The 26,523-nt window shown below is 42.4% G+C and overlaps 1 protein-coding gene across 1 annotated transcript in view; it reads left to right on the forward strand.

Moving 5' to 3' along the window:
• Positions 1–2,339: 2,339 nt before the first annotated feature.
• map2k7 (mitogen-activated protein kinase kinase 7) overlaps positions 2,340–26,523 on the forward strand; it is a 113,300-nt gene continuing 89,116 nt past the window's right edge. Inside the window, exon 1 of the mRNA XM_048617853.1 lies at positions 2,340–3,244. Within this exon, the coding sequence (XP_048473810.1) occupies positions 3,109–3,244 (136 nt within the window). The 5' untranslated portion in view covers positions 2,340–3,108. The remainder of the gene's footprint in view (positions 3,245–26,523) is intronic.

The following is a 26,523-nucleotide window of genomic DNA, read 5'->3' on the forward strand; positions in this document are numbered from 1 at the left end:
ACCCAATGGTCTCAATGTGGACTTTACAAGCTTCAAAATCTCCCCACTCCTGACCTCATCCCAAGACCAGCACCCCTTCTCATCCCCGCCTCCTTGACCTGTCTGTCTTCCCTCCCACCTACCTGCCCCTCCCTCCTCATTGACCAACTCCCATCCCAACTTCCTATCAACACTCACCTTTACTAGCTTCATCACTGCCTCCTTGAGCTGTCCGTCTTCTCTCCATCTATCTGCTCCACTATCCACCTTTTGTCAGCACCTCCCCCTCTCTCTATTTATTTCAGAGCCCCCTTCCCCTCCCCCATTTCTGAAGAAGGGTCCAGACCTGAAATGTCAGCTTTCCTGATCCTCTCATGCTGCCTGGCCTGCTGTGTTCATCCAGCTCCACTCCTTGTTATCTCAGACTTCAGCATCGGCAGTTCCTACTATCTCAGAGTTTTCTTGGATTGTTTTATTTGGTGTTTTTCAATATGAGGGAATACATGATGAATGGTAAGATCGAGGATCAGACAGTTCTTGGTGTACATGTACACTGCTCCCTCAAGGTGTCAAGACAAGTGGATAAAGTGGCTGAAAATGGTATACTTGCCTTTATTAGTTGAGGCAAAGAGTGGAAGAGCAGTGAGATTATGCTGGAACTGCATAAAACATTGGTTAGTCCACAGCTAGTGTTCAGTTCTCAAGTCCACGTTATAGAAGGGATGTGATAGCACTGGAGATTTACCAGGATGTTGCCTGGGCTGGAGAGCTTAAATTATGAAGGGAGATTGGGCACAACGGGGTTGTTTTCTTTAAAGCAGTGGAAATTGAGAAGAGACATGATTGAGATGTATAAAATTATGAGGGGCATAGATAGGGCAGAGAAGAAGAAAGATTTCCCTTGATGGAGGGATTGATGATCAGGATCATGCTTTTTTTGTTTATTCATTGGTGGGATGTAGACATTGCCGTCTGGCCAGCATTTATTGCCTATCCCTAGTTGCCCTTGAGAAAGTAGTCACGAGCTACCTTCTTGAACTGCTGCAGTCCACTGGATTGACCCACAATGCCATTAGGGAGGGAATTCCAAGATTTTGACCCAGCAACAGTGAAGGAAGGGTGATATATTTCCATGTCATGGTGGTGAGGGGCTTGGACGGGAACTCGAAGGTGGTGGTGTTCTCATGTATCTGCTGCCCTTGTCCTTCTAGATGGAAGTGGTCGTGGGTTTGGAAGGTGCTGTCTAAAGATCTTTATGAATTTCTGCAGTGCATCTTGTAGACACTGCTGCTACTAAGCATTGATGGTGGAGGGAGTTTGCCTCCTGATACCCATTGATTCCAGTTTTGCTAGGGCTCCTTGATACCGCACTCAGTTGAATGCAGCCTTGCTGTCACTCTCACCTCACTTCATTTAAGGTAAAGGGCAGGGAAGAAGGTTTACACGATATGTGAGGGAAATCTTTTTTATCCAGAAGATGGTGGGAATCTAGAACTCTGCCAGTTAAGGTGGTAGAGCCATAAACAGTGTGTACCAAACAATATTGATGGGTGATAGATAAAAGACAGATGTCTGAGGTAGTAGTAAGGGCGTGGAATGCCCTTCCTGCAACAGTAGTAGACTCGCCAACTTTAAGGGCATTTAAATGGTCATTGGATAAACATATGGATGATAATGGAATAGTGTAGGTTAGATGGGCTTCAGATTGGTTTCACAGGTTGGTGCAACATCGAGGGCCGAAGGGCCTGTACTGAGCTGTAATGTTCTATGTTCTATTGAATATTTGGCAGTGGTGTATATTGAATAATATTGTACATTGTGTAAATTGAATAATATATTGGATAACAGTATGCATTGAATAATGTTACATATTGCATAGTGGCAGATATTTGACAGTGGTTTATATTGGACAGTATTTTATATTGAATATTGTAAAGTGGTTGATATTGAATTGAATTAGCTTTATTGTCATATGTACTCACACGAGTACAGTGAAAAGTTTACAAGTCGCCACTTACAGCACCTTCTTAGGTATAAAGGTACCTAGGTACAAATTCTTGGGTACAAAGTTCTTAGGAAAAAAATTAGAAAAGTAAAGAAATAAAAAAATTGGCACTGCAGACCTTGAGAAGTAAACAGAAAAATAAAGAAATAAAAAGTTCAGAATAACAGGCCTGCCACAATAATATAGCAAAGAAAAATGCATTTAAGAGTGAATTTTCTACAAAGTCCCTTTAGTCCATTTCACAGCTCTGGACTACAGGACCCGAACCTGCCATTGGAATCCTGGGCTGGACCAACCACAATGCCAAAACAAAAATGCCGTATGGAGTCACAGACTGACTGAAGCTCCCAGAAAGAAACCCAGACAGACACCAACGAAAACAGCCGCCAAAGTTGCCAAAAGGACACCAGGTCAATGTTGTCTGTTTCATTTATTGCATATTGAATAATGAATTGTATAGTGGTATATATTAAAAAGTACTGTATATTTGATAATAACATTTGGTGGTGTACATTGGACAGTATTCTTTATTACCTAATGCTATATAGTGGTGGATGTTGGACCACATTGTATCTAAATAATGTATATTGCATAGCGCACATATTGAACCATATTGGAGAAGGTGTATAGTTAGACAAAAATCACAGCAGTTTCTCGAATCCAAAGGCAGACAAACAGGAGGCTGGAAGAACACAGCAGACCAGGCAGCATCTGGAGGAAAAGAGCAGGCAATGTTTCAGGTATTACCCTTCTTCAGGACTTTTGTTTCATAGTATGGTCGAGGAGCTGAAGGGCTGAAGAGGTCACAGCAGCGGGGCTCACTGAGCTCACGTCTGAGGGAAGCAGAGAACTTCTTCAAAGTGGGCATCCTTTGAAGAGACTTCACAGTGGTAAAACTTGGTTAGAGACAAAAAAAATCTGCAGATTCTGGAATCGAAGGCAGACAGATAGGAGGCTGGAAGAACATTACGCCGGGTGGTATCTGGAAGAAAGGAACAGTCAACGTTTCAAGGTGTATTGTGGTGAAATGCTGTGGTTTGTATTTGGCTTGCAGAGGGGGATGGGCGCATTAACAAGCGGGCTGCCGGCGCCTGCGCACTGCCCGCTCCCTGTATCGCGCTAAGATGGCGGCGTCCTCCCTGGAGCAGAAGCTGTCGCGCCTAGAAGCCAAGCTAAAACAGGAGAACCGGGAAGCGCGGCGACGTATCGACCTGTCACTCGACATGAGCTCGCCTTCCAGCCCGAGGAGACCCAGACCCAGTAAGCGAACAGTGCTGTACTGTGGCCTGTGACCGGGAACAGTTTGTGTGGGGTCTGGGGCCCCCTACGCTCCGGATCCGGCCGCGGCCCCGCCGCCTTACAGCGGAAACACGCGTGCGTCACCATACTGGGCGGGGCGGTCGCTGATTGATAGCCGCCTCAGCCAATGGGAACGGGGTATGGCTGCTGGAGCTGGTGTCATTCCGCGGCTCGGTCGAATCACAGCACGGCGGAGGGCAGGGTTAGTGTGAAGTGGGTGGAGGATTCTGAGCTGTGGCCGTTAGATCAGGAACCTTTCCCTCGTGGATTGGAGAGGCAACTGTCCTCTCCTCCCAGGAACCGAGGAAGGCTCCCCACAGAGTGAGGTTTCCACCGCTCCAACTGTCTGCAGCCCTGGGCTGGGCCGTCATCTGCCGGCTGCTCCACGGTAGAGTGGGGCCTCGCGGTCTGATTGACAGCTGTCTCTGCCAATTGCATCGCAGTGTGACCCATCAATCAGGATGCTTATCCAATCGACTGCGGGGAAAGGGTGGCACTTCCGCGTAGACCTTAGTCGTGAGGGTGAGCGGAAGTTGCTCCCTGGGCCTCTGATTATTGTTTATTTACGAACAGTGGCTTCCAGCGACTAAGGTTCCCCCTATCTCGCTCCAGCCATGGGAAATGTCAGGGCGTGTGTTGGTGTTGATGGAAGGATCGCAGTTCCAAGCCCCCGCCCAGCATTTCCCGGGTCTGACATCCTATCACAATTGCCTGGGCTTCTAGAAGTCAGTTCATTGTCACCCCGCTACCCATCAGCAACACCTCTCCTTCATGCAGGACCTTTAATATGGGAAACATAATATGGCATTTTAACAGAAAACTGGCAATTCGTGACAGGCTAAGTAATTTATTGAACGGGATAGCTTATTAAGGAGTCTTGTTGAAGGAAGGGAGACGGAGGGTTTTAGCTCAGGAACATTTACAGAATTGTATTCATTCAACTCTGCACAGTATGCTCCTTATGGGTTTTCAAATGATTGCAACTTAACTCAATACCAAGGTAAAAGTATCTTCACGTGCTGATTGCTTGGAATAGGGTGTATGTATTGAATTGTGAATTTTCAAGTTTTTTTTGCTGAATCAGATGTTCCCCAACAAATGCAAAACATAGATTTTCTGAGATAGTAGGAACTGCCGATGCTGGAGAATCTGAGATAACAAGGTGTAGAGCTGGATGAACACAGCAGGCCAAGCAGCATCAGAGGAGCAGAAAAGCTGACGTTTCGGGTCAGAAAATAGATTTTCTGAGGTAGATTCCTTGTACTTTGATGTAAAGTGATCGGTACAAGCATAGGAATTAAGAGCAGAAGTAGGCCATTTGGTACTTCAAGCCTTCTTGCCGTTTAGCACAATGATGGTTTGTCTGTGTCATAGCTGTACTCGTACATTATCTAACCTACAGTAACTTATATTGAAATTCTCTCCAGTTAGAATTGCTGCTTACTAGTGCTGGTACTGTAGCAGCTTAGGGTGTTTCTCGTTTAGAGTGTAATACATTGTCTTGATTATTGATGATCTGTGGTCGACCCCAACAACAACTGGCCAATTGTCATTTAAACCTATAACATATAACAGGTCACTTCCTTAAGACAGGTTTCAGAAACAACTAACCAGGTTTTGACTGTGATAAATAGTGTTTACTGTTACTGAATATATTAAGAACCTGAGTAATGCCTTTTTCTTTCAGTGTGTATCTATTTAGCAAGTCAGTAATTAAAGTCACTAACTGAGCCTTTTTACATGGGTTGAACCTGTATAATGTCTTGCAAAACTGTAATTAACTCCACAGTACAGATCTTGTAAGATCAAAACAGTACTGTGATCACACTTACAGACTTTGTTAGCAAGGCTGCTTGTTCTGTAGTGTTTAATGTCAGTGTTAGTTATGAAGAGAGTGCACACTGTAGGCAGGGCACTTGCATGTCGAGTAAGGAGTGTCAGTCTTATTTTCATAGTGTGATTATGCAACAATGTCATTGGCATAGAAGAGTTATAAAACACAGTTTCCTAATGTAGAAAGTTGGATTAACAGTTTATGGAAGCTGATGGGCTGGTTTTGGTTAGTCATCTGATATGTGGACAGTTTTTTGGAGGCGACTGCTTGTTTGGGTGCCTACGTGTATAATGTGAGTGTAAATTTAAAATGTTTAAATTGCTTGAGGAAAAAGAAGTTCAAATTTTGTTGGCTGTTGTGTTGCTGTTTGTGTCAGATATTTTTTAAGACCTGTCTTTTCTCCTCCAACTGTAACCAATAAGTCTAGCTGTCATTTCAGGGGTGGAATGGGGAATCAAAGTATTGTTTGGATGGCTTAATGACTGTTGTAAGTTTAAGATTGACTTACACTTATGTACATTTTCCCTGTCAGAAATGCTTTACAACAATTCACAAAGAATTCATTTGAACTTGAGTGCCTGTAATATATTTGGAACACATTACTGCCTGCATCAACGTAGCCAAGCAAGAAAAAATCTTTGCTTTGGGCAAAATAACTTTCACATCCGCAATCCTGTTGTAAGAGCATCACCAGGTGTTAGGAGCTGTCTCATCTGCTCCTTATACGGAGGCCTAGTTATAGGGGGAAGAAACGTTCTTCGAAAAATGAGCTGTTGGAATGGAAATTAGGAAGTCCAAATTATTACAGTAGAAAGAAGGAAGGCAAGTTCAAACTAGTGAAAGTTACGTTTTGGACTGATTCCAAGAGATCCTTTATGCATGATGATCAAATAGACCTTCATAGAATAGCAGTGAAGGGAATTGTGGCCTTTCAAAATAGACGAATGGATAAAGTATACTCGGTGATATCCCTTGTACTTTATGGTCCTTTGAATATTTGTATAATCCAATGTTGTGAAAAAGATGGATACTTGGGAGGGTAGTGTGAAATGGTTATTGTTATTATAGACCATGTTATATTTACTTATGCATTCAAATCTTTTAAAAACTTATGTATGAATGTTGGCTTTGGCATTTATGATAGTCCTGCTGAATGTGATAATTGTATGAATCTGGAGATTGATGCTTTGTGATAACATACAATAACTGAAAAGACTCTGTATGATACTACACAGTGGTGCAGGGCTGGATGAACACAGCAGGCCAAGCAGCATCATATGAGCCTAACCCTAACCCTAACCCTAACCCTAACCCTATCGCTGCTTGGCCTGCTGTGTTCATCCAGCCCTGCACCTTGTTGTCTCGGATTCTCCAGCATCTGCAGTTCCTACTATCTCTGTATGATACTACAGGTGCTTTGAGGTCTAAGGCAAATGATGAAAGGTCTTAACTAGTGTCTGTTCACAATTAGTGCCCTAGACAATCCAAGCAATAGACTGAATAGTGTTCTAACCTGTGGCAACATCAGCCATGCACATTGCAGGCGAAATTTTTAAAAAATGACCTATTCAATGGGGTGAAAGTTTTTCTTTGTTTGTTAAATGGTGCTCTTTAGAAATAAATTTTTAGAATTCATTTTCAAGATGGTACTGGCAGTTCTATTTATTTTCCAAATTGTTTTCCTGAGAAGTTTGAGCAACTTTGAGTTGAATAATCGCTTGCTACACCAGAATGAACCACATTGGTGTGGGGCTGCAGTGAATGGTTAACAGTGGCACATGTTTCCCCTAAATGACACAAGTGAACCAGTTAGGTTTTTAACAGAAATCCGCCAGTTTCACAGTGTCTTTTACTGACTTCACTTCTTGGAGCTAAGCTCCAGTTTTAAGGTGTTGCCCCTTTGGTCTGGATTTGTCTGCCAGAGGAAAGAATTTCTCTGTCTTTTTTGAATCGTTTTGTGGCATTAATTGCAGTTGTAGGTAAAAATTTTAGTAATGAAAATGGTAGATTTATTAATGGACTACATGCCTCACTATGGAGGAAAAGAACAAAACACGACTGATACAATGGACGCTGAAAATAAGTTGGGGGAGGAACTCAGTGAATTTAATACAGTTTGAACAAATGGTAATGCAGATTATTACAGAATCCATTAACAGGGAAGCTATGTCTACAGTAGGCAGTTTATTTCTCAACTCCTTCCAGCTGGCCTTCCTTCACTTTCATAGCTTTGTGACTTTACTTTCTCTTGCAAATTCATTTATACCGTCATTCTTCACAACGTGGGTCATACAGTCAGTGAGCTAACAAATCCTAATTCATTGCCAAAACTGATATGGCCTGCAGTCTTGTTGGTTCTAGAATATACTTGTTCAGAATATTAGTCCAAATTAATTTTAAATGTGTCCTGTGTTTATTGCATAAGCTGTTCTGCATCCCTCAGTCTGAAAATTAAAATCTGCTATAAGCATGTCGTTCCTGCTATGTGCATTTGTTATTTCCTACTGAACAAGGAACAGGAGTAGGCTCTGCCATTTAATAAAATCATGATTGATCTGATTGTAAAGTGGGATCTACATTCCCCTTTGAGACAACAAGGTGCAGGGCTGGATGAACACAGCAGACCAAGCAGCATCATAGGAGCAGAGAGGCTGACGTTTCGGGCCTAGACCCTTCATCAGAAAATCCCTCTTCCGTACCTACACCGGCCCTAAACCCCACCTCTTCCTCCGTTACATTGATGACTGTATCGGCGCCGCCTCGTGCTCCCATGAGGAACTCGAACAGTTCATACACTTCACTAACACCTTCCACCCCAACCTTAAGTTTACCTGGACCATCTCTAACACCTCTCTCCCCTTCCTGGACCTCTCTGTCTCCATATCGGGCAACCACCGACTCCCACAGCTACCTAGAATACTCCTCCTCCCACCCACCTTCCTGCAAAAATGCTAGCCTTTTCTGATGAAGGGTCTAGGCCCGAAACGTCAGCCTCTCTGCTCCTATGATGCTGCTTGGTCTGCTGTGTTCATCCAGCCCTGCACCTTGTTGTCTCGGATTCTCCAGCATCTGCAGTTCCTACTATCTCTACATTCCCCTTTGCCTTGTTAACATTCACACCTTTGCTTATGAAGAATCTATTTATCATTGCCTTAAAAATATTTGTGGGCCCTTCATGAAAAGTTGGTGAAAGCAGAGACTTTCAAAAAGACTTCACACTCTGTAAGGAATAAAATTCTTCTAATCTCTGTTTTAAGTGGGCCCTAGTTCTAGATTCGACCTCAAGAAGAAACATTCTGTCCACATCTAACTCTTGAAGACCCCTCAGGATATTATATGTTTCAACAAAATTACCTTTACTTTTCTATTGTAGAAATCTCCATCTCCACCATGTGACTATGATAAAAGAGCTCTGTTGCCAACCCTCACCAGAATCTTGAATCCTTTCCTGCCTCTTTAGTTCCACCATGGTATTTTCATTGTCTTACTCACCTTCACTGCTGGAATCATGTATTTTAGCAATGTTGCTCCTTTTCTTCCTCTCAAATTCCCATTTCCTTCTGAAGGTCCTGGAATATGTGTAGTCCACCTAATCCTCCTACAGAAGATGGTAGTAAGCTGCCTTCTTGAACTTCTGCAGTCCCTGTGCTGCAGGTAGACCCATAATACCATTAGGGAGGGAATTATGTCATTTAACTAAATAAATACTTGAAGGCGGAAAAATAATTCAGGGATGTGGAAATAGAATGTGGCAAGTGGGACAAACTGGATTGCTGTCCAAAAGAGGCAGCAAATATGTGATGAGCTGAGCGATTTCCTTCTGTGCTGCATGATTCTATGGTGTTCTGTAATTGTGTTTTAAGCACATTTCTTTATTTGAGAGCATTTGAAATTTGTGCCCTTCATGTCAGTTTCTTACACTTTGTTCTTAACACTGCTATACATGCAGTTTGATATCTTCTATTTCATTACTTCTGCTTTATATTTGACAGGGGTTTTGCAATTCATACAATATTTCAAATCTATTTAGCTTTATATCCTTTGTACTCTGACCATTGCTCTTGCCATGTGTTAGCCATGGCTCATTTGGTTGTTAATTCTTTTGCTTCTAAATCACAAGGCTGTAGGTTCAAGTCCACCCCTGATCATGAATGTACAAATCAGTGGTGCTGTCCTTTGAATGAGACATTAAACTGAGGGCCATCTGCTTGTTCAGGTGGATGTCGACAATTTTGTGGCACAATCTTGAAGAGAACTATGAAGTTATCTCTAATGTCTTAATAATCATCCTTTAATCAACATTCCGATAAACAGATTATTGATCACGCTATCCCTATCGCCTTGTTTGTGGAAGATTGCATGAGTGCATATTGACTGCCATGTTTCCTACATTACAACATTGATTATTCTTCAAAAGAAACTTTATTACCTGTAAAGCACTTTGAGATGCTCACTGTGCCTGATAAGTGCGATGCAAATGCAAGTCTTTCTATCCTCTTTTTTGCTTTTAATTTTAGTTCATTATTTTTTTCCATCCACTAGATGTTTGGTTGAGGTGTAGCTCATCTCATTAGTACACATGCCAGTGTTCCTTTAAGCACCGAACCCGGGAGCACGGTGGCTCAGTGTTTAGCACTGCTGCCTCACAGCGCCAGGGACTATCTGTGTGGAGTTTGCACATTCTCCCCGTGTCTGCATGGGTTTCCTCCGGGTGCTCCGGTTTCCTCCCACAGTTCAAAGATGTGCAGATTAGGTGGATTGGCCATGCTAAATTGCCCGTAGTGTTCAGGGATGTGTAGATTAGGTGAGTTATCAGGGGATGGGTCCGGGTGGGATGCTCCAAGGGTCGGTGTGGACTTGTTGGGCTGAAGGGCCTCTTTCCACACTGCAGGGATTCTATGATTCACTTGCACGCTGTTACCGTTTGCTGTAGAATAGTGGGTTTCTTTGTATCTGCTATTTTGCCTTTGGGACCAACACATCTTTGCTGGCTTAAACAAGGTTGTGGGAATAGGATTTAAATGGGATTATTCCTTTAAATGTCATTTTACTTCTTTTAAAAAAAAATCTGAAGCAGTATAGTGAATTATCATCAGGCGTTTTGACTGAGAATAGTCAGTTCATTGAACGAAGACACAGTTGAAATAACCAGCTGCTTGAAGCTTCCAGTTAGTGAACAGAAATGGTAAAACACACTGTCTGATGTCTGCCATAAGCTAAACCCACTGATCCTAGTTTATTAAGCAGCCTATGTGATGAATCAACATGCAGAAGACAGCAACTGCTTTCTATCAGGCTGTGTAGAAGCTCAACTTGATTGACTTGTTAATTTCCCAGCCTCGTTAACTAAATAACAGCTAACCACCCTCCCCTCCTCCTGGGTTGCATAAACATGTGAACCAGCCATTAAAATGCTATGCTGAGTTGACAGCTTTGCTACAGCACAGCAATGCTATGTAAAAGGGACATTGTAATACAAGCTGTCTCGGCTGAAGGGGTAGCAGCTGCAGGGTTGGTGGACCCAAGTAATCTGTAGGCTGTGAGAGTTGGCATTTCCTGTGATCTCAAGTCAACTAAACACAGAAAAGATCTGTTTATGGGGAACCTAGGACTTTTTAGGATTTTCTTATTTGCCTCTCCGTTTTCTGGAGTTTCACTGTATCTTGCACTTGCTGGCTGCTAGTGTGTGTGGTAACCTGCAGTGATGCCAGTGCTGCTCCAAGATAGGCATTTGAGCTATTATGTAGCTGCCTTGTTGGTGCTTCCCCTATCCTGGTGAAGATGATCTTTTTTTGCAGAGCAATGATTAAGATCAGATCAATGAAGCTCTGCTTAAAGTGGTGCAAGATGAATGTGCTTCTCCCCTTTAATGCTTTCCATTGGATAGTAACCTCAGAAGCCTGGTTCTGAGAAATAGTTGGGACAAGCAGGGGAGTGAAGAGGTCTCGTAGTCAAAGCTGATGAATCAGCATTTCTTCTTTTTATTGCTTCTCGCCTTGCCCTTTTAAAGGTCCTGGCCAACATTCCCTCTAAGTGGCATGTAGACCCACTCTAAAGCTTTTTGTATGGAGATTGGATTGGCATGCCAATTGTGACATAGACTTTCAGTTCCAGAAGTCAGTGCCATGCATGGACTTTGGAAGCCTCTGCAGTTGGAAAGAAAATTAGAGAAAATGCTGATCCAGGCAGTATAGGGATCTGGTCTGCATCCTAGAGGATGGCATGGGACAGTATAAGACTATGATACGTAGGAACAACTGTAGGCCATTCAACCCATCGAGTCTGCTCAGCTATTCAATGAGATGACCAATTCAGTGATCATGGCTGATCTGATAACCCTTTACTTTCCTGCCTTTTCCCTACAACTGTTGTTTCCCTTACTGATTAAAAATCTGTCCATCTCAGCCTTGTATATACTTGATAATCCAGCCTTGACAGCCGTCTGCAGTAAAGGATAGCACAGATTCATTGCCCCTGAGAGACCCTAGCACAAATTGTTTTGCAGTACCAGAGCATCCTGTAGCTATTTGGCTCGGTGTAACTCTGTTGATATTGAAAAAGCTGTTGATTACTCCCACAACCTTGCTTTTGCCTTGTAGTATTGTCCCCTTGAGATATTTATCTAAATCCCTTTAGAAAGTTACTGTTGGGTATCTATCCACCCTTTCAGGCAATGCATTCCTGATCCTGAAATTGACTTCAGTAAGAATTATACAGTACCTACAGCACAGCCATTACATGTGAGTCATCTAATAGCTCTTGCCTTCTGAAAAAGCATCTGCCCTTTTCACCACCCATCCCTGGTAAAGGCCTATTCCTGCCTTTCCCTAGATCCCTCATCCTATTTGTCTAATGCATCAAGCCTCTCCTTAAATGCTTAGAATTATAGATTCCCTGCAGTGTGGAAGCAGGCCATTCAGCCCATCAAGTCCACACTGACCCTCTGAAGTGCATCCCACTCAGACCCACCCCCTGCCTTATCCTTGTAACCTTGTATTCCCATGGATAATCCACCTAACCTGCATATCCCTGGACACTATGGGCAATCTACCTAACCTGCACATCTCAGGACTGAGAGGAAATCAGAGATTCCAAAAGAAACCCATGCAGACATGGGAGGAATGTGTAAACTCCAAACAGACAGTTGCCTGAGAGTGGAATTGAACCTTGCTGTTGTGAGGCAGCAGTGCTAACTACCATGCCGCCCGTACCTTCCACGCTGTGTGCTTCAGCAAACTGTTTCTTCATACAGAGGGAACATTGCATTGCTGGAGGAACGGTACAGTGGGAGTATTGTGCTGTTGGAAGGCCAGTGCAGAGGGAGCATTGCTCTGTCAGCAGGACAGGACAGAGGGAACATTGTTCAGTTGGGAACCCAGTGCAGGGGGAGCATTGAAACTTTGAAGGACAGTTCACAGTGTATATTGTGCTGTTGGATGATTTGAGTACAGGAGCAGGAATCTCTTGCTACAATTGAACAGGGCCTTGGTGAGACCACAGCTGAAGCTTTATGTGCAGTTTTGGTCTCCTTTAACTGAGGAAGAATGTCCTGACAATTGGAGAGAGTGTGACAAAGGCTTACTAGACTGATTCCTGGTATGGCAGGACTGACATATGAAGAGAGACTGGATTGGTTCAGACACATTATCACTGGAGTTTAGAAGAATGAGGAGGAAATTCATAGAAACCTATAAAATCCTAACATGACTAGACAGGGTAAATGCAGGCTGTTCCCGATGACCAGGTTGTCACAATCTATTGAAATGGAGTATGTCGTTTAGGGCTGAGATGGGGAGAATTTCTTGACCCAGAGAATAATGAACTTGTGGAATTCTCTGCCACGGAAAGTAATTGATGTCAAACAATTGATTGTTTTCAAGCGGTAGATATAGTTCTTGGGGCTAAAGAGACCTTGCAGTATGGGCGAAATCAAGAGCGGGGTACTAAGTTGGATGGTTAGCCTTTATCATATTGAATAGTGGAGCAGGCCTAAAGTGCTGAACAGCCTACTGATCCTCCTATTTTCAATATTTCTATGGAACAGTCCAGAAGAAATGCTACTCTGTCAAAGGGCCAGTGCGACAGGAGCACCGTGCTTCAAGGGTTTGTTTACCAAAATTGTCCTTGAGCATGAAGACGTTTTAGTTTTTACATTTTAATGAAATTATTTAACCTTTCAGTCATGTAGGCAATTGGAAGTTGAACTGTGGAGTCAGTACTGTTTGATATTAGAGCAAGGAAGTTGTAATGAAGCGCTATCCCTGCGTTCAGATTCATGAATAAAGATGTGATTTTTAAACTGAAATTACCTGGATTGGGATATCTCTTTGCCAGCTCAGTAAACCTCTTAATCCCGGGTTCTGAATCTTTGCTTTGTCATGGAGACAAGTTTAAGAACTGTGCGCATATCTGTAAAGGAAAAATACTGTGGATACTGGAAATATGAAACAAACACAGAGAATACTGGATGAAAGTGGGTTCTAAAGATTGTTCTCGAAATGTTAACTCTGTTTCTCTCTCAACAGATGTTGCTTGACCTGCTGAGTTTCTCCAGCATTCTCTATGTTTGAACATTTTCAAATCAACCTATTTAGATATGTTGTTACATACCTCTCGGTCAGATCAGACTTGAACCCAGATTATCTGGTTCATTGGTTGGATATTACCACTATGCCACAAGAAGCCCTCGTTCTCTGTGTTTGTGCCTGTAAACATGCAGAACTGCACTTTCCTGAAGGTGCTTGGGATAGGATGAGTGTTGATTGTCCTGCTAGCATGCATCCCATTCTCACTGTTCCTTTACTAATATTTTCCTGATGGAATAAAAATCTGCTTGTTACTCGTGTGTGTCTGTGTATCTGTACGTGTCTGCATTTTTTATATACACACACATGCATAAATGTCACATCATATGCACATTTGTATGTGTTCTTGTGTATATAACAAATGATATTATATCTGAAAGAGTGCCCAAATAGAAGGTTCTGAAGATGAGTGTGCAACAGAAGCCGATCTTCAGAAGTGCAGGCATGCATATTAACATAATCCGTGTGGAATTGAATGCTGAAATGTGATTGGGTGTTGTTGCAACCAGTACTGCAGTAAGAGTAGCCCGCAGTGAATAGGCGTGAGGTGTCAGGTTTTATGTGTTTCTATTCCTACTGTAGACTATTTAAGATTTCATAAAAGCTCTATTGCCCTTCACAAATATTGTAGCTTCGGATGGGTACGTGATGTTAATGGCCCTCATTTGTGATTTTTTTAAAAACAAATCATTCATGGGATATAGGTGTCACTGGCAAGGCCAGCATTTGTTATCCATCCCAAATTACTAAAAATGAGAGGCTTGCTAGGCCAGAGAAGATAGCCATTAAGAATCAACAATGTTATTGAGAATCTGGAGTCACGTGTAGGCCAGACTACGTAAAGATTGCAGATTTTCTTACCAAAGGACGTTAGTGAACTGGTTGAGTTTTGATAACAATCAATAATGGTCACCATTACAAAGACCAGCTTTCAATTCCGATTTAATTGATTAGCTAATAGAACGTAAATTCAATCAGCTACTGTGATGGCATTTGAATCCATGCCCCAAAGGATTAGCCTGGGCGTCTGGAAGATTAACCTAGTACAAGTGCCATCTCCTAGTACAGGTACTGGTCTCTGGTTTTAATTGGGTATATAGTGCTACATGCCCTGCTTTGTCACTGTCACCTTGTTTATGTTTTCTCAACGTTACACCATCTCACATCAACAGGGACAACTTGTATTTATTTGCAGCCTGTACTGTAACAAAGCATCTCCAGGAGCACTATAAAACAAAATATGTTACCAAGTTTTAAAGCAGTTGGACATATGACCAATAAATTAATCAAAGAGTTCAGTGCCTTGAAGAAAGGAAGGCTTAGGATGGGGATTCCAGAATCTAAAATGGTTTAAGGCAATGATAGAGCAATTAAATCCAGGATGCTCAAGAATATGGATTTAAATGAATCCAGATGAGTGGTAGGATTGCAGAGCTGGAGGCAAGTGCAGAGATCGAGAGGGGCAGGCCTGTGGTTGGAGGTGAGATTTGAAAGTGAACATTTTAAAATTTAGGATAACTGGGAGCATATAAAGGGTGATAGGTGGGTGGGATTTGACATACATTAGGACAGTGGCAGTGGAGTTTCAGGTGGCTTCCAGATTATAGAAGGAAGACCATAGAAGGCCAGACAGGAGTGTTGAAGGATCCAAGTTCAGAGGCTCAGATGCGGTGATGCAGGGTTGAATTGGGCACAATTATACAGTTGGGAATAGGCGGAGTAATGGATGACAGGGATATTTAGTCAGCAGCTATTCTCCTTGTCAAGCTTGACACCAAGTTGAGAGTCAACAGAGGGAGGAATAGAATTGCTGGTTAGCGAACAGACTTTGTGAAGAGAACTGTGGTGATCCCTGTTTTTGGTTGGAAGGATCTAAAGCTATTGAACATTTGTCATAGGACATGACCAAAGCTTTAAGAAACCAGAAAATAACTTCCCAGCCTGAATTTAGTTTCTGTTAGTTGCTTAAAATAGAACCCAGTAGATTTCTGGGATGTTTATGGTGAGGAGTAAAGACAGCTCTCACTTGCGTTTGCCATATAAGTTGCATTTTGTTGTAAGCCCTGAGCTTAGGTTAAAGTTAGAGTTCCTGACCCAGCCAGTGATGGCCGCATCCCATGAATGAATTCTTTTTTTAAAATGTGTTGTGTCTTGCCACCTCACTGAAGGTAAATTTGTAGATGCAGTTTGTGCATGATATCTTGAGCCTGTCTGCTTCTTAGCTCCTCAGTTCATTTCCCAAGCACCTAGGTTAGTTGGTACTCGTCCTGAACGCATGTCATGTGCCATGAGCTTAGATTGAGAACGGTGCAGAGATCGTATAATTTACAGCAAACAAGGGGAGCACTGAACTATGCACTGTGTATGCCTGCTTCAGCTAGGGCTGTGGACAAACCAGCAGGAACAGAATTCCCAAGTTTGTGTCCAGCCACTGCTATGGCCTAGATCTAAACAAACTTGGGTCATATGACATCAGCTGAGCAATACTAACGTCAGTTGCCATGCAGCATAGGAGTCTTGGTGAAGAGAGATCTGCCAGAGCCACAAGACTCTTGAGCTAGCAAGCTACAGGGAGATTACTAAAACTGTTTGCATAATTTTTATTCTGTGATTGACAGCTGTGTGTCAATGAGGAAAAAGTGCTTTTGAAGCCATTTATCCTTGTCTTTTTTTTTTCAGGGAAATTTGCAATATATCCTGGGCAAATATTGGTCAGTGGCTGAAGTCCATATGAGGCTGGTCAAAAGCTTTGTAATGCTTGACCATGTTGAAAATGACTTTCTAGTTCCTTGGGTCAATGTGACTATATGGGTGAACAAGGAACAATGTCCTTTTTTCTTTCCATAGCAACTGGTGTTTCTCATGTCAAAAATAAGTGTTAAGCAACAAAATAAAATTACTTTCCAACTAGATGATTACATTGATCTGTTAAATATTCAACACATTTTAAACACTTCTCAAAGTTTTACTTGAAAAATTCTTCAAGGTCTGAGATTTAGAATCTGGCTGGTCCCCCTGAAACAAGTTCTCTTGTAGTGTGTGCTATAGGCAAGATTTTTAATTGATGTATGCATGAATAACTTAAGTGTTGCCAATATGGTATGTTTAAGTAAATCGGTTAGTAGTTCAACATTGCAATTTTCTATCATCACAGACCTGTGATTTTTCAGGACTGCAGCCACAATATTAGGTGAGGAATTGCTGTACAAGCAAATATGAAATTCACATTACATTTGACGGTCATTGTAAATGCATTTCCACTAATGATGAAAGGTTTTCTGAAAGTTTCATGAGCTCGACGTTTTGGAGGGATTTTGTACGCCCAGGCAGTCAGTTCTTTGGCTTTGACACAGATTCAGCAACACTGTTTACTATTTTTGGGAAAAAAAATGCTATCTTTCAATTTGTTGTAAGTTGTGACTAAGTCATGCTTGGGGAGAACCAGAGTTTATTGTTGCCTGTTAGTCTTTAGCAACAGTCTGTGGAATATCACAAGACACCAGAACAATTTGTACATTGTAAGCTTAAGAATGATAATCAGTCACAGGATATGATTACACAGTACACTGGGAGTTGAGATTTCAGAGTGTGCCATTTCTTCCCAAGTTTTTTCATAGAAGTGCCCCTAGGTAACATTTCATAGGACAAGCTGTAAGGATGTAGCCAGATATGAGAAACAATTGGATTTGCAATAATGCCACTGTTTCCACTGAAGCAGAGAAGGCTAAGAGGAATTTGAATAAGAATTTGTAAAAGAAAATTAGTTTCTTTCTGGAGTTCTAAGAAGTTAATTGTGAACTGCTTTTTTCAAACAAAAACAAAGTTGCTGGAAAAGCTCAGCAGGTCTGGCAGCATCTGTGGAGGAGAAAACAGAGTTAACGTTTCAGGTCCAGTGACCCTTCCTCAGAACTTCTCCTCCACAGATGCTGCCAGACCTGCTGAGCTTTTCCAGCAACTTTGTTTTTGTTCCTGAATTACAGTATCCACAGTTCTTGTGCTTTTTTGAAACCTTTACTGATTGACCTGAGCTCTTTAAATTTAACCCATATTAGTAGACTGTTTTAGTTTACCAACTGAAGATTAACTGGTCTAGTTTTCTGGCTGTTCTCTCATGCCTCTGTTTTAATGAGGAATGTCATATTTTTCAACTTTCAATTCTCTGACACCACTCTGCTTACCATAGAATTATGGGAAATTGAAGTCAGAGATTGTGCTCAGGATGGAAAGGGGAGGCATTAATATTGTGATAATGTCACAGGGCTAGTAGTCCAGAATCCCAGACTCTTAATATTCTGGGCATACGGGTTCAAATCCCACCATGGCAGAAGTTGAAATTTGAATTCAACAAAAATCTGGAATTTAAAAGGCTCACCTAATGATAACCATTGTCGAAAATCCCATCTGGATCACTAATGCCATCAAGGGAAGGAAATCTGGCATCCTTACATGGTCTGGCCTACATGTGATTCTAGACTGTCAGCATATTTTGAGTCTTAATCACCGTCTGAAGTGGGCCTAGCAGACTATTGTCCTAGCCAGTGATCCCCACATCCCAAAAAAAATGTCCCAGTGATTTTTACATTAAGTTGAAGGATGGTGGAACTCTGGAACTTGCTGCTTTTAAGGGTGGTAGATGTAGAAATCCTCATAACATTTAAGAAGTATTTAGATGTGCACCAAGGCAAAGAAGGCTGGAATGACTGTGCCAAGTGCTGGAAAATGGGATAGAATATGTAGGTAAAAACTGAAAGAACTGTGGATGCTTAAATCAGAAACAAAAACCAAAATTGCTGGAAAAACGCAGATCTGGCAGCATTCGTGGAGAGAAATCAGAGTTAACGTTTCAGGTTGAATGACCCTTCCTAAGGGGTTCTGAGGAAGGGTCACTCGACCCAACATTAACTCTGATTTCTCTCCATGGATGCTGCCAGGCCTGCTGTGCTTTTCCAGCAGTTTCAGTTTTTGTTTCAGAATATATAGGTCATTGTTTTTGACTGATGTGGATATAATTTTCTGTACTGTAGATCTGACTCTATACATTAATGTCAATGATTCTTCTCACTCTCCATTACAATTCCTTACAGCTTCGCTGCCAATTTCATTCATTCTATAACAGGTATACTATTTTGGATACTGTTGTGGTGGTTGCGGGGGGTGGATGGTGGGGGTGGTAGCCTTTCAGGGAAGTATAACAGCAGCAGCCAGACCCATGGCACTGACTGGCTGTGCTGCAGAGCAGGGTCGGGTAAAGTCCAAGCAAGCGTTAGTAGCCTTAGGGGACTCACTAATCAGGGGCACAGACAGGTGTTTCTGTGGCTGCAGTCGAGACTCTAGGGGATGATGTATCGCCTCCCTGGTGCCAGGGTCAAGGATGTCTCTGAGCAGTTGCATGAAGTTCTTAAGGGAGAGAGTGAGCAGCCAGAGGTCATTGTACATATTGCTATCAATGACATAGGTAGGAAAAGGGATAAGGTCCTGAAGAGTAATTATAGGGAGTTAGGCAGAAGGATAAAATGCAGGACCTTAAGGGTCGTAATTTCTGGACAACTTCAGGTGCCACATGTTCGCGAGAGTAGGAATAGGAGGATTTGGCAGATGAATGCGTGGCTTGAGAGCTGGTGCAGGGGACAGGGATTCAGATTCTTGGATCATTGGGATCTCTTCTGGGTTAGGAGTGACCTGTGCAAGAGGGACGGCTTGCACCTGAACTGGATGGAGACCAATATCCTGGCGGGGATGTTTTCTGGCGCCGCTCATCATCATCATCATCATCTTCATAGAGTCCCTACAATGTGGAAACAGGCCCTTCGGCCCAACAAGTCCATACCGAGCATCCCACCTAGACCCATTCCCCTACCCTTTCCCTGTAATCCTATGTTTCTCATGGCTAACAGACTTAATCTGCACATCCATGAACACCTTAGCAATTTAGCACTTTGGCAATTTAGCATTGCCAATCCACCTAACCTGCACATCTTTGGACTTTGGGAGGAAACCGGAGCACCCAGCGGAAACACGCAGACACTGGGAGAACGTGCAGACTCCCACACAGACAGTCACCTGAGGGTGGAATTGAACCCAGGTCCCTGGTGATGTGGGCCAGCAGTGCTAACCACTGAGCCACCGTGCCACTTGGGAGGATTTAAACTTGTCCGGAAGGGGGATGGGATCCAAAGCAGTAGGGAGACAAAAAAGAAGGTATAGAAGTTAATGAGAGCAAGTTAAACATTAAAGGCAGTGTTGATAATCCCAGTAGTAGATGGGGCGGGCAAGAGCAGGTAGGAAGCAATGGAAGTTTGGCTTAAACTGCATTTATTTCAATGCAAGAGGCTTGACAGGTAAGGCAAATGAACGTGGGGCATGAATGGGTACATGGGACTGGGATATTATGGCTATTATGGAAACATAGCTGAGGGAGGGACAGGACTGGCAGCTCAATGATCCAGGGTACAGATTCTATGGGAAGGATAGAAGGGAAGGCAAGCGAGGAGGGGCAGAGATAATAGGAACTGTCGATGCTGGAGAATCTGAGATAACAAGGTGTAGAACTGGATGAACACAGCAGGCCAAGCAGCATCAGAGGAGCAGGAAAGCTGACGTTTCGAGTCTAGACCCTACTTCAGAAATGGGGAGGGGAAGGGGATTCTGAAATAAGTAGGGAGAGAGGGGGAGGGGGATAGAAGATAGGTGGAGAGGAGACAGACAGGTCAAAGAGGCGGGGTTGGAGCCAGTAAAGGTGCGTGTAGGTGGGGAGTTAGGGAGGGCATAGGTCAATCCAGGGAGGACAGACAGATCAAGGAGGCGGGATGAAGTTGGGAGGTAGGAGATGGGGGTGGGGCTTGAGGTGGGAGGAGTGGATAGGTGGGAGGAAGGACAGGTTAGGGAGGCAGGGACGAGCTGGGCTGGTTTTGGGATCCAGTAGGGAGAGGGGAGATTTAGAAGCTTGTGAAGTCCACATTGATACCATTGGGCTGCAGGGTTCCCAAGCAAAATATGAGATGCTGTTCCTGCAACCTTCGGGTAGCATCGTTCTGGCACTGCAGGAGGCCCAGGAAGGACATGTCGTCCAAGGAGTGGGAGGGGGAGTTGAAATGGTTCGCGACTGGGGCAGCTGTGTTTTTGACTAGGGAGCACAGCACGGCAATACTGAAGAGAACACATTCTTGAGGGTTCGTTCACTGAATCTATATGGGTAGAACTGAGAAATAAAAAAGGGGAGATTACTTTGATAATGTAGTATAGGCCCCCCGCAATAGTCAGCCTGAAAATGAAGAGCAAATATTTAAGGAGGCTGCAGGTAGCTGCAAAAATAATAGGGTTGTAAAACAGGATTTTAACTTACCTAACATCGATTGGGACTCCCATAGTATTAAGGGCTTAGATGGAGAGAAATTTAAGTGCATTCAGCACGAATCTCTCATGCAGTATGTAGATGGCCCAACTAGAAAATAGGCAAAACTTGACCTCCTCGTGAGAAATAAGGCAAGGCAAGTGACGGAAGTGTTACTAGGGGTGCACTTTGGGTCCAGTGACCATATTCCGTTAGCTTTAAAATAGCTATCGAAAAAAATTGGTCTGATCCACAAGTCAAAGTTCTAAATTGGGGCAACACCAATTTTGATGGTCTTAGATAGGAACTTTCAAAAGTTGTTTGGGGGAGGCTGTTTGCAGACAAAGGGACGCCTGGTAAGTTGGAGGCTTTCAAAAATGAGTTAGTGAGGATTCAGGGCCAGCGTGTTCCTGTTAGAGTGAAGAGTAAGGCTGGCAGGAGTGGGGAACCCTGGATGACTGGAGTCCCTGGTCTTGAAAAAGAAGGAGGCTTATGCCATCGTTGGGATCAAGTGAATTCTTTGAGGAGTATAGAGGGTATCGGAGTATACTTGAGAGAGAAATCAGGAGGGCTAAAGGAGGATGTGAGATAGCATTGACGAATAAGGTAAAAGAGAATCCAAAGAGATTCTACAAGTATATGAAGGACAAAAGAGTAACTAAGGCCTCGTTAAGATAAACAAGGTCATCTATGCGGGAGCCAGAAGTGCTGGGTGAGATCCTAAATGAATATTTCTCATTGGTATTTACCGTCTAGAAAGGTATGGATACTAGTGAACTTGCTGAAATAAATAGTGATGTCTTAAAGAGCGTCCACATTACAGAATAAGAGGTTGCTAGAAGTCTTAAAATGCATTAAGGTAGATAAATCCCCGGGACCTTATGAAGTGTATCCCAGGACTTTGTGGGAGGCTAGGGAGGAAATTGCAGGACCCTTAGCGGAGATATTTGTATCATCGACAGCCACAGGTGAAGTGCCCGAAGATTGGAGGGTGGCTAGTGTTATGCCATTATTTATGAAAGACTGTGGGGAAATTCCTGCAAACTGCAGACAGGTGAGCTAAACGCCAGTGGTGAATAAGTTGTTTGATGTGATTCTGAGAGACAGGATTGACAATCATTTGGAGAGGCAAGGACTCATTTGGGATAGTCAGCATAGCTTTGTGCATGGGAAATTGAGTCTCATGAATTTGATTGAGTTTTTTGAAGGGTGACCAAGAAAGTAGATGTAGTCTACGTGGATTTTAACAAGGCCTTGACAAGGTACCGCATGATAGGTTGTTAAGCAAGGTAAAATCTCATGGGATTGGGGAGAGCTAGCCAACTGAATATAAAATTGACTTGATGGTAGAAGACAGAGGGTGGTGGTAGAGAGTTGTTTTTCAGACTGGAGGCCTGTGACCAGCAATGTGCCAGTGTGGGGTCCACTGTTATTTATTTATATAAATGATTTGGATGAGAATTTGAGGTATAGTTAGTACGTTTATGGATGACACCAAGATTGGTGGTATAGTGGATAGTGAAGAGGGTTATCTGGGAAAGCAGTGAGATCTTGATCAACTGGATCAGTGGTTGAAGAATGACAGATGAAGTTTTATTTGGAAAAATGCAGGGTGTTGCATTTTAGTAAGGCAAACCAGGGCAGGATTTACACAGTCAATGGTAGGGCCCTGGGGAGTGTTATAGAACAAGGGGATCCAGGGACACAGGTTCATAGCTCCTTGGAAATGGAGTAGCAGGTAGGTAGGCTGGTGAAGAAGACTTTCAGCATGCTAGCTTTTCTCAGTCAGAGCATTGAGCATAGGAGTTGGGATGTCTTATTGAAGCTGAACAAGATGTTGGTGAGGCCACATTTGGAGTATTGTGTGCAGTTCTGGTCGCCCTACTATAGAAAGGATATTATTAAACTAGAAAAAGCGCAGACAAGATTTACTGGGATGCTACCTGGACTGGAAGGTTATAAGGAAAGATTGGATGAGCTGGGACTTTTTTCACTGGAGTGTAGGGACTGAGGGGACACCTTATATACCTCTATATAAAATCATGAGAGGCATTGATGAGGTGGATAGCCTACAGCTTTTCCCATGGTAGGGGAATCTAAAATTAGAGGGGAGAGATACAAAAGAGTCAAAAGGGGAATTTTTTTCAGAGGATGATGAGTCTCTGGAATAGACTGCCAGACGTGGTGGTGGAAGTGAACACCATTTTGTCATTTAAGAAACATTTAGGCAGGTACATGGATGGGATAGGTATGGAGGGATATGGACCAAATGCAGGCAAAGGGGACTAGTTTAGATTCTGAAAACTAGGAGGCATGGGCAATTTAGATCGAAGGGCCTGTTTCCATGCTGTAGACCTCTACGACTGTATGACTCTTGTCCAAAACTCTTGCATGGCATTATACTCTGCCATTCTTCAACCTTTATACAGGAACAGGACTGGAGAGTCAGGCATAGTGTGTTGGAAATGTATAATCTCTTCAGAATTCTTTTAAAATATATGGGGGAAAAGAAATATTGAAAATGACCCTCACACCAGTACTTGGTCATATTCAGACAACAATGCTCAGTCATACGCCAACACCATCAATACACATATTTGGAAGGTTTTTGTTATTTGTGTTCTTGGTGGTAAAATTAACTGCCTTATTTTCACCCATGTGATATATGGTATTATGGAGATTATAGATAGGTTAAGTTAGTGGGCAAAACCTTGGCAGGTGAAGTATGATTTGAGAAAATGTGAAGTTAGAGTTTGATACCAAGAACAGAAAAGCAACATGTTATTTAAGTGGAGGGAAGCTGCATGTTTCTGTAGCACATTGGGGTCCAGTGTCCTTGTACATGGATCTCAAAATATCAACATACAGCAAGTAATTAAGAAAGTGAATAGAATATGGGCTTTATCACGTAATTGGAGAACAGCATACTAGTGTGCATTTCTGTAAACTGTAGCTTTAAGTAACGCATGGTTTCCCGTTGGATTAATATTAAAACCAGTGTTAGATGCTTGAGGAAATTTCTATCTTGACAGGCCAATGTAAACATTGAAATATTGTGCTCTACATGTGGAGCTCCATGCATTCCTTACTGAAGTTTATTGCAAATCAAAAGGAAAGCTTCAGTGAAGCTTGCAGAGAGGACTTTAAAGAAATTTACAGAAAGGTACAAGTACAGTGCAATTTCCTTAACTATTGTATCTGTACATGTAAAATACTGTAAAATTCAGCACAACAGGGAATTTGTAAAGAGCTAAATCTAAGGAGCCCCTCTACGAGTACAAGTACAAACAGCGGAGAAATTTAAAAAACGAAGAATAGAGATGAAGTTTACTTAAGTACCTGAGTCAAGAACTGTTTAGAAAAAAAATACTTTGACTGCAGAGAATAGACACTAGCCATGACAGTAGTAGCACAATCAGGGGACCTGTTATGAGACACATGATGCTACAAGGTGCAACCGGTAAGTAAGGTAACTTAAAATGAGGAATGGCACTTTAAGTGAGGGAAGATGGTATTAAAAAAAAACCTTAAAGCAAAACAAACTTTAAGAGGAGAAACTTAAAGTTATGTTGAGACCATCACTATTTTTCTTTTACTTCTCTCTTTTATTTGGTTTGGAACTGTGACTTGAAGTTAAATAGTTGAACTTTGAACAGCTGCTTGTTGTGAAAGAGAACAAGATCAGATATTATCTGTTGGGAACTGGCCTGGAAAGTAATGCTACCTATTTACTGTTCTAAGGATGCTAGACAAATGGACACTAAGCTATTGCTGTGCTCAGGTTGGTAGCTGGTAGGATGTTGGTTTAGTCAATCAAGGGAGGACCGACGCTAACCAGCCAACCACAGTGAATGTTGATATTTATAAATATAAGACGGAAAAAAACAGGTTTTTATTGGGTTTTTGGACTGATTTTGGAAAGCTTCCAGACTGGCTACTGGCTGCTCTGTTGTGTTCTGTCTAGTTTTCTCTGCATTTATCAAATTGTTGACTGCTTTGAGAACGAATATGGGTCTGAAAGCAAATATTTCTGGAAGATTGCTGAAGCTGTTTGCGTTCACCAGTGACTTTGGAATTCAAGCAAGATAAATATTACAATGTGCCTGTGAACAATTCATTGTCCAAGGATTTCATGAGGCCCGGTATTCATCATTTTAAACTGTTTAATTGAACTGGCGAATTACAATTTTTAAATTTTCTTTTTAATTAATCCCTACTGTGTCTGTCTGCTGGTCTATGTGTGTGTTTGTTTGTGTGAGGCAGTGGGGTGGGTAATGATCAAAGAAGGGGTTTAGATTGTAGATATTAATTAGATTACCTTGTTTATCTTTGTTCTACAAAAGTTACCTGATTAATAATAGACTGTTAATCTTAGTTTCAGTTATAAACTTGGTGTCCAAAATCTGTTATTCATAAAGTATGTTAGGAACATGGGGCAATTTTGAGGATCGTTGAATGTTTTAATCTCACTGTGTTGAAAATCAAGTGATAGTGAGGCTAAATAGGTTTGGTTGGCTGTCTTTGTGTTGTAACAGCTGTAAATGAACAATTTCTCTCTGAGTAGGGAAATCTTGCTACAACTGTTGAGACCAGACCTTGATTACTATGCAGAATTTTGATCCCCTTATTTATTGTATTGGATTTTTGTATTTGTATTGGAGGCAGTTCAGAGAAGGTTCGCTAAATTGATACCTGAAATAAAAGGGCTGTCTTTTGAGGAAAGGTTCGACATTGGTGAAGCTTTGTTGGAAGAATGAGAGATCATTTTATTGAAACATATAAGATTCTGAAGGGGCTTGACAGAGTAGACGCTGAGAGGCTGAGTCCCTCGTGGGAAGATCTAATGTAGAAACATTTGACCTTGAGCCTGCTCCACAATTCAGTATGATCATGGCTGATCATTGAGATCAATACCTAATACCACCCCCCCTCCCCAGTAACCCTAGTTCCCTTTAGTCTCAAGAGCTCTATCTAACTTCTTCATGAAAAGACAATGTTTTGGCCTCAATCACTTATTGGTAGTGAATTCCACAGGCTCACCACTCTGGGTGAAGTAATTTTTGCTCAGCTCAGTCCTAAAGTGTTTACCTTTTATCCTTGAACTGTGACCCCTGGTTCTGGACTCCGTCCACCATCTGGAACGTCCTTGGTATCTCCTAACTGTCTCCTCCCATTAACATCTTAGAGATTTCTGAGATTCCTCTTCTTTCTTTTAAACCCCAGTGAATATAATCCTAACCTACTCAATCTCTCCTCATATGTCAGTCTTGCCTTCCCACGGATAGTGTAGGGGGCTGAGTCTGGGTGGCATGCTCTTTGGAAGGTCGGTGTGACTTGGTGGGCTGAATGGCCTGCTTCAACACTGTAGGGTTTTCTATGATTCTGTGATCCTCCTTCAGATAGGGGGAGGGCCTTCTAAGGGGAGGCAATGGCCTAGTTGTATTATCACTGGACTGTTAATCTAGAGACAACAAGGTGCAGGGCTGGATGA

Source organism: Rhincodon typus, chromosome 38, assembly GCF_021869965.1.
Source record: "Rhincodon typus isolate 14 chromosome 38, sRhiTyp1.1, whole genome shotgun sequence".
Classification (NCBI taxonomy): domain Eukaryota; kingdom Metazoa; phylum Chordata; class Chondrichthyes; order Orectolobiformes; family Rhincodontidae; genus Rhincodon; species Rhincodon typus.